This window comes from Rhinoderma darwinii, chromosome 6 (assembly GCF_050947455.1).
Source record: "Rhinoderma darwinii isolate aRhiDar2 chromosome 6, aRhiDar2.hap1, whole genome shotgun sequence".
In the NCBI taxonomy this organism is placed as follows: domain Eukaryota; kingdom Metazoa; phylum Chordata; class Amphibia; order Anura; family Rhinodermatidae; genus Rhinoderma; species Rhinoderma darwinii.
The window spans coordinates 16758229-16770966 of NC_134692.1; the positions used below are offsets into that span (position 1 = coordinate 16758229).

Below are 12738 nucleotides of genomic sequence, written 5' to 3' on the forward strand. Positions count from 1 at the left end.
ATCTATCTATCTCATATCTATCTATCTCATATCTATCTATCTATCTATCTATCTATCTATCTATCTATCTATCTATCTATCTATCTATCTATCTATCTATCTATCTCATATCTATCTATCTATCTATCTATCTATCTATCTATCTATCTATCTATCTATCTATCTATCTATCTATCTATCTATCTATCTATCTATCTATCTATCTATCTATCTATCTATCTATCTATCTATCTATCTATCTATCTATCTATCTATCTATCTATCTATCTATCTATCTATCTATCTATCTATCTATCTATCTATCTATCTATCTATCTATCTATCTATCTATCTATCTATGCCATATCTATCTATCTATCTATCTATCTATCTATCTATCTATCTATCTATCTATCTATCTATCTATCTATCTATCTATCTATCTATCTATCTATCTATCTATCTATCTATCTAATTATATATGTCATATCTATTTGTCTCTCATGTCATATCTATCTTTGTCCTATCTAATTATCTATGTCATGTCATATCTATATCATGTCATATCTATCTATCTATCTATCTATCTATCTATCTATCTATCTATCTATCTATCTATCTATCTATCTATCTCGGCGTAATGCCCCCTTTTTTTTTTTTTTTTTACATTGCCTGTTCTCTTATCACCAAACTCATTACTAACCATACAAAACCAGATTAGCCTCAAAGGGATAAAAATGTATCTCCGCTAACCCCAGTTCATACAGATAGAGACAATTAAAATATGAAATGGGCTTCAAACCTATATTTTATCTTACTGTAGTGCATGGGCTATGTCTTGTACTCTAGCTCAGCACGTATTCAACTGAACGTAGATACAGCCCATGGACAAGAGCGGCATTTTAAAGATAAGAGGACCATTTAACACCTGGGATGCTAGTCATAAATCATGGTCTTTGGGATATCTGCTTGACATTAAACCAAGGTTGCTCAGTGTCTTCCCTGCCCAGGTGAATTGTTCCATGTATCGTCTGATCCACTTTAGACTTAAAGGAGCCCTAACATAGAGAAAGTGTTGATAAATACCTCAGAAGATCTCATTGTTATAGCAAAGTGGACATCTAATAGCTTAAAGGGTTACTGACGCTTCATTTTTCCCCATAAATCAATAGTACAAGTGAATATAAGAAATATCTTATTAGAGAAAATTGCCTCTTGCCCCACATATCAGACACTTCTCTCCCTCCCCTACCTCCTGTACTGGTCACTCACTCTCAATTTACTGCTAAAATCTGTATCCAGTGAGACAGAGATAAAGACAGCTCAATGAAGGATCAGGTTACAGCTACCCATAGAAGTTCATGGAGAGGGGAGGGGAAGGAGGAGGAAGCATCTGCAGAAAGAGACATAGACAGACGATGCTGCTTTTTCTTCTAGTATAAGCAAGTGTTTATTAGTATCCAGCACTGGGGTGAGACAGTAAAACACTTACTAGAAGCAGCATGTTGGACATTATACAGTAGTAAGGATCAGTGTAGCTGTGAATCAACCACTGGGGTGAGATAAAACACTATTAACAGTGTGTTGGCGTCTCCCTCCAGCACCTCTCTCCTCCTGTTCCCCCTGTGTATCTCTTCCTCCCATTTACCTTCGGCAACTCCCTTCACCTCCTGTTCCCCCCTCCCTTCTATGGTCATCTGTAATCTGATCCCTCAGTGAGCTATCTTCATCTCTGTCTGAATGCCGATTTTAGCAATAAATTCAGTGAGCAACTAGTGACGAAAGGCAGGGTGTGGGGGAAAGGAGCCTGACGAGTGGAGAAAGAAGTATTTTTATCTGATATGATATATTACAAAGTTTTTCATATTCACTTGTACTATTGATTTATGGGGAAAAAATGAACAACGGTTACACTTTAAAGCTTAGGCCAAATCAACCAATTGGCTGAGAATCTGCCCATTCATGGCCAACTATTGAGGTCCTCAGGTGAACATTTCAGTAAGTCTCATGGGTACCTGACCCTTCAATTTTCGTTTCAGGTAGGTAATAAGCTTAGGGTGGGAAGACCTTGCTTTTTTTTTCCTTACAGAAAAGGTAAGGACTGCCAACCCACACTTTGTGCCAGAGGCACTATGGGCATGATGGGTGGAGGAGGAGGTATCAGAAAGGAGTTTACTGATTGACAAAAAATTCCGTAGGGGGAAATATGAAGTTTGGCATTTTAAATTCCAGTCCTAAACTAATTTAAGTTGGCGGAAAATGCTCCAAGTATTTTGAGAACGGCACACCTCTTAATATATTTCCCACGTCTTTGGCTGTCCATGCTGCCGTTTGGACGGATGTCCCACACCCTTTGGCTAAATCCTGTCATTTTTCTCCCCACTTTCGGTAAGTGGTGGGAAAAGTAAAAATGTGCAAGCTTCAGCGCAACTATGTAGTGCAACAAACTTTCCAACTATTTTACGCCAGAAAACTGGCGTAAACCTTATGACAAGTTCCCTCCAATGCGACATCTCACGGTGTATGGCCAGCTTTATTCTTCTCTAGAAAGAAATACAACCTCTAGTTTATTGGAACCCACCTTTGAACCCATAGTGACCTGTGGGCAACCGAAAACTCTCAGTTCACATTGTGACACATTTGCGCTGTTTACTTTTTGGGCCGGTTTCTATTATAACACGGAAACAATGACTTATTTTCACCTACAGAAAACCTCCGATGGGAAAACCTCTAGATTAAACCTCGAGATAAACGTTTCTTGCAGAATACAATTCAGTCTCGAGTGAAATATTGGTTGAATGATATAAAATGAATGGTAACCTTGTCAGTAGGGTATATGCTCCTTTGACTTGTTGAGTCACTAAGAATCTATCAAATTTTTCAAAGAAACCAGATTTTAGACTTTTGTCAGCGGGATTGTTCCTCTGTTTCTTTTCTAATACAATCTTTGAGAAGACTTGTTTTTTTCTTTAGGATGTTCTAAGTAAAATGGAACAAGACACTTGCGCTGCTAGCTGGGACATTACTTCTCCAGGAGACCTCTTGAATGCGGTCTTTAAAGATTTTTTTTTTTTTTTTTTCTTCTTCTTCTCCTTAAAGTTGCTGTAGTCGGGAGAAATTTAGCAACTCCTTGAGTCATGTCTGAAGTGTGTCAAACTGGTCTCATGCTGGTATATAACACAGTTTAATGGATGGAGATAGATATCCCCTCCAGGAAAGAGAGGCAGTGATTTTACCATTTGATTCATGCTGGGGCCATCCGTATCTTTGAAGGGGTACAGTATTGGTTGTATGCACAGGTGGTATAGTAACTCATATGGATTTGTTTCTATAGACTTACTTTAAGACAAAGATGAATAAATACTGCTCTGGAGAATCAATATCTAAGGATTGTAATGGTCATATGCAGAGATGCAAATTCACTGATCAACATATTTTACATTTTGGAAATATTTGCCCCAATTAAGACAATGAAAGGTTAAAGGGGTTTTCTGGGACTTTAATACGAAGAGTTTAACCGGCAAGTCCTACTACCAGCACCCAGAGCCCATCGGCTGTCACCGAGCGATATGTACCCTTCATTGTTTACCCAGATACAGCGTCATATATATAGTATGGGCAGTGCCTGCTACTGCAGCTCGATTATGCCGAGTCCCATTCAAGCAAATGGGACTGAGCTGCAGTACCAGGCATGAACACAACTATATATGTATGGCACTGTGCCTGGGTAAACAATGAAAAGGGCACAGCATTCACTGGTGTAACACCTTCATCCGGCTAATTGGCAGGGGTGCTGGGAGTTGGATCCTTACCTATAAAATATTGATGGCCAATATTCAGGATGGACCATGAATGTTAAAGTCTCAGAAAACCTCTTTAAAAACAGACCTCTTTGCTTGTCTCTTGAAAACCATGATATGCACCCCCATAATTCTAAAACTTCTATAACCAGGGATTTTCTAGTGATGATTGTAGTTTTGTCTTAAAGGAGCACTCCACTTTATTTATTTTTTTTGCACCCTCCATTTTTACATTGGTGTTTCAGTGGGTTTCTGTGTGCAAAAAGACTTCCCGATCCTTGTCTTTTTCGGGTCCAGCGCCACTCACATGATCTTCACTCTGACTTGTCCGGAGTCACTGTGCTTTTGAATATACTGGAACTCAGGCTCTCAATGTATTCCTATGGGAGCCGGAACGAGGCTCCATAGGAACGCATTGAGAGCCTGACTTCCAGTTTTCTGAAAAGCAGCGATTCCAGACCAGGTCAGAATGAAGATCGTGTGAGCGGCGCTAGACCCGAAAAATGACAAGATGCGGGGATCGGTAAGTATTTTTGCACAGAGCACCCCACTGAAACACCAATGTACAAATGGAGGGTGCAATAAAAAAAATAAAGTGGAGTGCTCCTTTAATGGAAGCTCACTGCCCTAATTAATATATAAATCCTTAAGTCTTCTCTATCACCCGACATGGACGATTGCCCTGCGCCTTGCATCTAGATAAAAATGGCCTTTGCCGCGCCCCAAACTACGGTACTGGGAGCTGTATCGTAAGAACTATTAGAGAGCACCAGTATAGCCCTTTACAGGCATCTCCTATCTATATCTATCTAATTCTATCTATCTATCTATCTATCTATCTATCTATCTATCTATCTATCTATCTATCTATCTATCTATCTATCTATCTATCTATCTATCTATCTATCTCATATCTATCTATCTATCTATCTATCTATCTATCTATCTATCTATCTATCTATCTATCTATCTATCTATCTATCTATCTATCTATCTATCTATCTATCTATCTATCTATCTATCTATCTATCTATCTATCTATCTATCTATCTATCTATCTATCTATCTATCTCATATCTATCTATCTATCTATCTATCTCATATCTATCTATCTATCTATCTCATATCTATCTATCTCTCTATCTAATCTATCATCCCTTCATTATAACTATTTTTTTATTTTTTTTACAAAAAGAGAAAAACCCTGAATGTGCTAGTTTTCTTGAATTACTTATTACTTAGCAGTTGGATAATTGTGTACAGTTAAACTAATATATCTCAAAGTTTTCAAGGATAGAAATTAGCATTATGCTACCAAATGACTGTTAATTATCTTGAAATTATATGGGCCTTACAGCACTAAAATAATGAAATGTTAATAACATTTTGAATAGCAAAATGACAAAGTAACTATATTATACTATAATATCTATTTGTATGACCTTTCCCAATTCCTGCCACTTTCAGTTATATCATCTAGGGCTATTGTATGTATTGGAAAGACAGTACAAAAGAACTAAATTGTATATAATAGTATTATCATCCAACTTTATCTATTAAATCCATATGAATATGATATTAGCAGCAGCTTCTTTTATTTCAGCATTGAAATGGAAATGTAGAATCATTGCACAAGCTGCATATTTGCTGCTTTAATCTCAGTTTATTACTTATGATAAACAGCATGGAATACCTTGGCTTTATTTGCTATAATTCCGATTTTCCATTAAGTGCAATGTATTAGAAGGATCAGGTGAACACTTTCATGGCTGACCTTATTGACAAACTTTTTATTAAATTTGACATAATAAAATAAGATAGAAAATAATGTGCCCAAGTTTATGTACAAAACACACAGATAAAAAGTCCAGCAAATAATATAAATATAAAATAATAATAATAAATAATAATAATAATAATAAATATATATATAGTCCAACCACTTCCTCACCTCAAAAATACTAAGAAACATTAGAGAGCCGTAGCCCCTTCAGTCTGATGATCAGTGGGGGTGCAAGGAATTGTACCCCCACCGATCTGATTCCGATGGCCATTAATATCAAATGCCAGGAAAACCTCTTTTAAGAACAGAAATGGGAAAAAAAACATAAGCAATTTTGTGACTGTTTTAAGCTACTTATTTTTACACTGTTTCTATGCAGTATAAATGATGTGTTAACTTCATTCAACTTCATAACTTTTTTTATTTTTCCATTGGTGTAACCCTATGAGGGATTTGCGGGACTTGTCGTTTTTATTGACACATTTTGGGATGGACATGATTTATTGATTCATTTTTATTGAAAAAAAAAAGTTTTGGAGGAGAGTGGGAAAAATAGTAATTCTGACATTGTATTTTGTGTTTACTCCGTGCGGTGTAAACACACTATATGGACAATTGTATTGGGACACACCTCCTAATTATTGAATTCAGGTGTTTCATTCAGTCTCATTGCCACAGGTGTATAAAATCCAATGTCATGATGCTCCCGGCACTGTTTTTGTGCTAATGTTATGCCATGAGGAAGTTTGGGACTTTTATGCACTATGTGCTACAGCACTCGGCGACCATGCTCTGTTACTTTACGTGGTCTCCACGTCATGGCTGAGTTGCTTTGGTACCTAAGCGCTTCCACTGTGCAATAATAATACTATTTGTTCAAATCTCATCTACATGGCTGGTGCTGAATTCCAATGCAGATTTACTATCCACAATTTTGGATGGAATATCCGCAGCAGTTCTAATCCATGTGGATTTGGCTTTAGACGGTATATCTCATTAATATACATATATATATATATATATATATACACATATATATATATATATATATATATATATATATATATATATTGCCTCTCTCTCTCTCTCTGCTCCTTCCTCCTGCTCTCCCTCCCTTCTCCATAGACTTGTATGGGCAGCGGATCTGTGTCTCTTTCTCTGTCTCCTCCTGCTCCCTCCTCCTGTTCCCCCTCCCAATAGTCTAGTATAGGCAGGCAGTGTAGAGACACACCCCCAGCTTCTACAGTCTGTCTAACTAGGGACGGATTTTGGTGACAACAGCTGGGCAGCACATTACAGGAAGGGAGACACCTGAGTAAATTAGAAAGTAGATATGTCAGGTATACTATTAGATCAGCATAAGTTGTTTGAAAAATTTGTGTCCAGTTAAATTAAATTTATGATGGCTGTAATATGGCCAAATTTTAGCATCCCTATTAAGGGTGTAACACCCAGAACTACTTGTGGTTCTACAGAACTGAACTTACGTCTCCATAGGGTACCTTGGTGATCCAAGTTTGCTTCAGATGGTTGGGGGGATCTAGATGCCATATTACAGCCATCTGAAACCTAATAAAAAATTAACGCCCTATAGAAAGCTGCCTGGACAGCCAGTAGACACTGTTTTGGGGGGGGGGGGGGTTAAGTAGGGTTAACTTTATTTTTTTTATCTCATCACTGCAGCTGGATTGTTTAACATACTGAACTGTGATCGTTAAGTCAAGCAAGACATATAACAATATTTCAATCTCCTCATCCAGGGACATTCAACCTGAGATTAATCAGTAGACAGCCGCATGCATTTCACATTTGAAGTCAAGTGTGTTTCATTTCATTACTGCAAGAGAGTGCAGCCGTGAAGGTGCTTTTGGATTACACATCCACTCAATACAGTATCATTTCACAGGCTGTCACTCAAACATGTCTAACATCAGAAACATGGAAATGACTACACACACAACATCTTTGCTGGATTTACTGCAAAACACAGACTCTGAGTTAGAACTATATCCATAGTCTGTGTTAAGCTACACATTGCCAGCAAATCAATTTCTAGGAGCCACGATGGGTTTCCTAATGAGGAGCACAGACATCTAGCACAAAGTGTGAAATGCCGTCAGTTTTAGGTTTGATCGTTTGTTGGATATAAGAAATTATAGGCATCGGTAATCAGTTATAAGTATATTGCGGTGTCATCGAGGAAATAGTACATTCTACTACATGTTAAATTCTATATACTGATAGTTTATAAGGCATCATACACATGGCAAATCTGACAGTATGGAGCCTGTATGGAGGAGACACGGATTCCCTATAGCTTCATACTACAGTAGGTAGGAACTCCTCGTGATGTCATATGGTGCCTCCCTACAGAACAATATTACAGAGATATTCTTCCCTAGAAGCAATGCTTCATAATATGGCATCCAAAATGTTTCTGACAGATTGAATTTGACAAAAAAGTCTGAGGCATATAGAGGTAAAGTATGGCCCCCTTGAAATCTTTAGGTGCTGTATTATGGCTTCGTACAGCGCTGAGCTTTTACAGAGCCATAATATGACCATGTACACAAGCTTTATAGTGCAGATAGATATTCTACTTTTTAAGACAATGATTGAATGAGTTTTTAAAGTGACTACTATGTCCAAATATTGTATATAATTGTTCTTCCTTTTTCTTAGGGTGCGCTTCCTTTATATTTTCCTATTTTATTTGTGTTTTGTGAAACCAATAAAGAATTTCTTAAATTTAAATTGGCAAACAATTTCCTGACCTAGAATTTTGTTCGAAAGCATTGTCTATGGCAGGTAATACCATGTAGATTAGTCAACAGGGGGCGACAATGAGCATAGGAGAAAGATCCTGCAAGGCTAAAAATAATATTAAATTGGTGATCCATTCAGATAGAAGTGGAATTCAGAAATTAAACAAAGGTATAACACAAACTATTGATACTTTTTATTAGAGTGTAGCTCCTCTATATTAAATCTACACAAAAGTTCTTAAGGGCAATGCAAACAACCTGTGAACCCTGATATATATATATATATATATATATATATATATATATATATATATATATATATATATATATTTATATACATATTTTTAGAATCAATGGTTGCAACTTACCACAGCCAGCAGTGGATAGTTCATCACTACCATTGGGACAATCTCTTTCTCCATCACACAGCCAGTGGAAAGGAACGCAGGCGTGAGAATAAGGGCAGCTAAACATATCAGAAGAACAGGTGACAGAACCTATATATGGATGATAGGGAGGTATGAAAAGTGAGAAATATAGTGAAAAATAAAAGCAGAGCGAAAAAGAGCAACAAAGTGAAGATGAAGAGTGTAAAATAAAGAGGGAAATAGGTAGGAAGTATGGGAGGGAAGACAGGAAGGAAGGAAGCAAGGATGGAAGGAAGGAAGGAAGGAAGGAAAGGGAGCAAGGTATGATACGATATAAAGAATGATGAACAGCGAAAGATGAGGGACGGAAGGACAAGATATATAGAAAAGAGATGGACAGAGAATGAAAGAGATGGAAAGAAGAAGGAAATAGAGTGTAAGAGAAAGAGGGAGGGAGGGAAGGGTGCGTAAAAGGGAAGGAAGGATAGGTAGGAGGAAGAAAGAACGGAAGGTAAGGAAGTAGGAAGGATGGGTAGGAGGGAGAGGGAATAAAAGAAACGAAGGATAAGATATTGAAAAAAAGTATAAAAGGTATAAAAAGCGGAATTTGAGAGCGCAAAGAGAAGAAAGGAAGAAGGAAAAATGAGCAGGTGGGAAAGGAAAAGGAAGGAAAAAAGGTAGAAAAACAAGATGTACAGATAAAAAGAGAACAATAGAGATATAAAACGAAAGAAAGATAGCGGAAGAACGAATGCAGGAGGTGAAGAGAGGTAAAAGAGAGAGAGAGTCATATTATTTCACTTTATTTGTCAGCAGCTTAAGGCAGTTTTTATAGTAATAGCCATGGAAGTGTTATATTACAGCAATGAGTTACCAAGGTTCTCTGCTGGGACCGTGATACAATTTATCTGTACAGTATTTCCAGAAAATAGAATGAATTATCAAATCCCTCCCAGTAATGTAATGTTGATAAAGTACTGCCCTGTATACGTGTGGACTGTATATAGACACTGGTGAAAAACTAACCTCGTTACTGTACTAGAAACATTATATCGTTGATTTTGACACCTTGTTCTTGCTACACGACTGTCTTGGTGCATTTGTTTTTGGTGTAAGGAAAATTTAAGAGGTCACTTGACATGACGTAAAGATCAGTCGCAATCAGTCTTTTGAAATCAGGAATAGTTCAACACAAGTGATGCAAGTATGATTGGAACATGGCATTTGATATTATTGTATATATTTTTGGTAACCCTCTGAATTGGAGATTTCAGTTTAGGAAAACCTCTAGGCATTGTCCATATTACTTTTTTGTACTTTGTTTTTCAAAGGAGCCTTTGCAATGTCATTTTGATATTGACATCAAACAGTTATCTCCGCTATAAGTTATATTGTGTACTCCACTCTCCTCTCCATATAACTGAACGTCTGATTGCTCCAATTGTGTTTTTAAATTACTGGTACGTAAGTTAGAAATACCTACCACAGACGTCATCACTTTCGTCTGAACCATCCCCACAATCATCCTCTCCATCGCACATCCACTGTTTAGATATACACTTGTTTTTTGAGCAGGCAAACTGACTCCATGAACATGAAGTACCTGAGGGACAAAAAAAAAGTTACATGTAAAAAGCCATAAAATTGAGGTTTCAGTGCGGTGAAGCACAATTCCTCAAGTCATACAGGGTTCCAGAAAGCCAAGATCTGTTGAGATCTATGCTGCTGTTTGTAGGTTTCTTGCATTGGAGGGATACTTTACTTAAGTTGTTTTTGTGCAACAATGTAACAGAGCACTGGTTTTGGTCACAAAATGGCTCATAAACTGCCCATTGGCCCATTAATAGATGGAGCTAATTTTTTATAGAATCTCTCCGCTCTAATATTGCAATTCGTTCTATAGACCGATAGACCTGATACATGTTGCATTAGTTGCATTGATATTATTAGAAAGTTTTTCAAAGCCACGTACCAGCGGTTAACACTCCGCGGCTGTCCGTGCCCATAACCACGGGTCGTGCACATGGCTACGGCCGTGTGCATGAGGCCTTCACCTATGGGCCAATGCACATGACCGTGGTATCCACGGTCCGTATTTTGCCCGCAGCCCGTTCCCCCCAAAAAATAGGACATGTCATTATATGGTTCGGATATGCGGTCTGGGCTCATTGAAATTAATGTGTGCATGATCCGTGAATTGCGGACGGTCCGCGGCCCATCTGTGCCGTAATACCCGTCAGTGCCGTAATCATGGACCGTGCTCACAGATACGGCTGTGTGCATGAGGCCTAAGGGTCAAACAATGAACGTTTATGTGGTAGGACATTAATGGGCCAGTAAATTGGGCGTGATTCCTTTGACACCCACCACAGTGCAGTTCATCAGTACCATCCTCACAGTCTTTCTGCCCATCACAAACCCATGTATTCAAAATGCACCTCCCACTGCGACAGGCAAAGTAAGTTTCTTCACATTTATGTTGTTTTTTTGCTGTGCGGAAAGAGAAGAAAAATGGTTTTCAATTATCTCTTGGACAAGGTTTATATAGCGTTGTCATAAACATAACTTCACTTTACATTCTTGCCTTGATCTTTGACTCTACTAAACATTACCTTTGAAAAATAGACACTAATGATAATGAAAATACCTACGACGACCTTCACTGTTGTTCTGAAAAGAGAAGTGCTAAGGAAATGGTGACTTTTCTTTAAAATAAACATTGACCTTGACTCACTTTGGTGAGATAGCAATGATAGATAGATAGATAGATAGATAGATAGATAGATAGATAGATAGATAGATAGATAGATAGATAGATAGATAGATAGATAGATAGATAGATAGATAGATAGATAGATAGATAGATAGATAGATAGATGGATAGATGGATGGATGGATGGATGGATGGATGGATAGATGGATAGATAGATAGATAGATAGATAGATAGATAGATAGATAGATAGATAGATAGATAGATAGATAGATGATAGATAGATAGATAGATAGATAGATAGATAGATAGATAGATAGATAGATAGATAGATAGATAGATAGATAGATATGTAGATAGATACATTATTTCAGTCCTGTTGATGTTCAGATACAGGGGTGTAGCTACAGGGGTGCAGGGGTAGCAGGCTCGCTCGGGCCCTGGTGCTGACATATAAGATGACACCGGTATTATACATGGCGCTTGGAAGGTGGGGGATCCTATTAGAGATTTTGCATTGGGGCCCAGGAGATTTAGGTTAAGCCACCAATCAGATACAAAAAATACACAGTGCATTACACATGTTCTGCTTGACAAAAGCCTTTCCTTCTGTGGTATTATTCTCTTTAGCAACTAAATATCTTGCCTTCCTGTAGATTCGACATTTATTTCGGTGGAACAATAGGCATTCTATTCTTTGACATTTGATTTAATAATTTATAATGAACGGACAAAAATGTCTAAAATAGGCTAAAACAATTAAACGCTTTTTACATTCTGTGCTAGGAAATGGCAACTCTCCACCGAATGTCTGCTAATTTCATATCTTTATAAATGCAGCATTTTATTACGCTGTAATATTACGGTAACACAAAGCCAAGTGGATACATCAGCAGAAATGCGCCCTGGAAATTACCTGGGCATTTTAATTCATCCGAATAGTCCCCGCAGTCGTTTGCACCGTCGCAGATCCATTCTGGCAGAATGCACAGGGAAGTGGAATTACAGGGTATAAATCCGGCTTTTTTCACTCCAAGTTTGTAATAATGAGAACAGTCAGTATGGTCTGGAGGGTGATAGGCATGGCATTAGTCAAAGGACGATCTACATGTCCATAGTAAACTCATTTAACTTTATTTCAAATGGACAATTAGTGGATGACAATAATATGAGCATAACCTTTGCAAGGATAGGCATTGGGTGACCTCAGTGGACAATATTTGGTCATAGATACTTTCCATAACCAAGTATGAAACACCTAGAGAGAGTCTCTAAATAAAAGGATGAGACTGAAATTGTCTCGGCTGTTGCATTATTTCTTATTCTTTACAG

At 37.6% G+C, this 12738-nt stretch overlaps 1 protein-coding gene across 5 annotated transcripts in view; it reads right to left on the reverse strand.

The window, feature by feature from the left end:
* LRP1B (LDL receptor related protein 1B) overlaps positions 1-12738 on the reverse strand; it is a 1078540-nt gene that overhangs the window by 161398 nt on the left and 904404 nt on the right. For all 5 annotated transcript variants that reach the window (XM_075829239.1, XM_075829241.1, XM_075829238.1 and 2 more), the window contains exons 49-52: positions 12323-12472; positions 11063-11185; positions 10179-10298; positions 8696-8824 (exon numbers count right to left, since the gene is read on the reverse strand). In XM_075829239.1, the coding sequence (XP_075685354.1) occupies positions 8696-8824; positions 10179-10298; positions 11063-11185; positions 12323-12472 (522 nt within the window). The remainder of the gene's footprint in view (positions 1-8695; positions 8825-10178; positions 10299-11062; positions 11186-12322; positions 12473-12738) is intronic.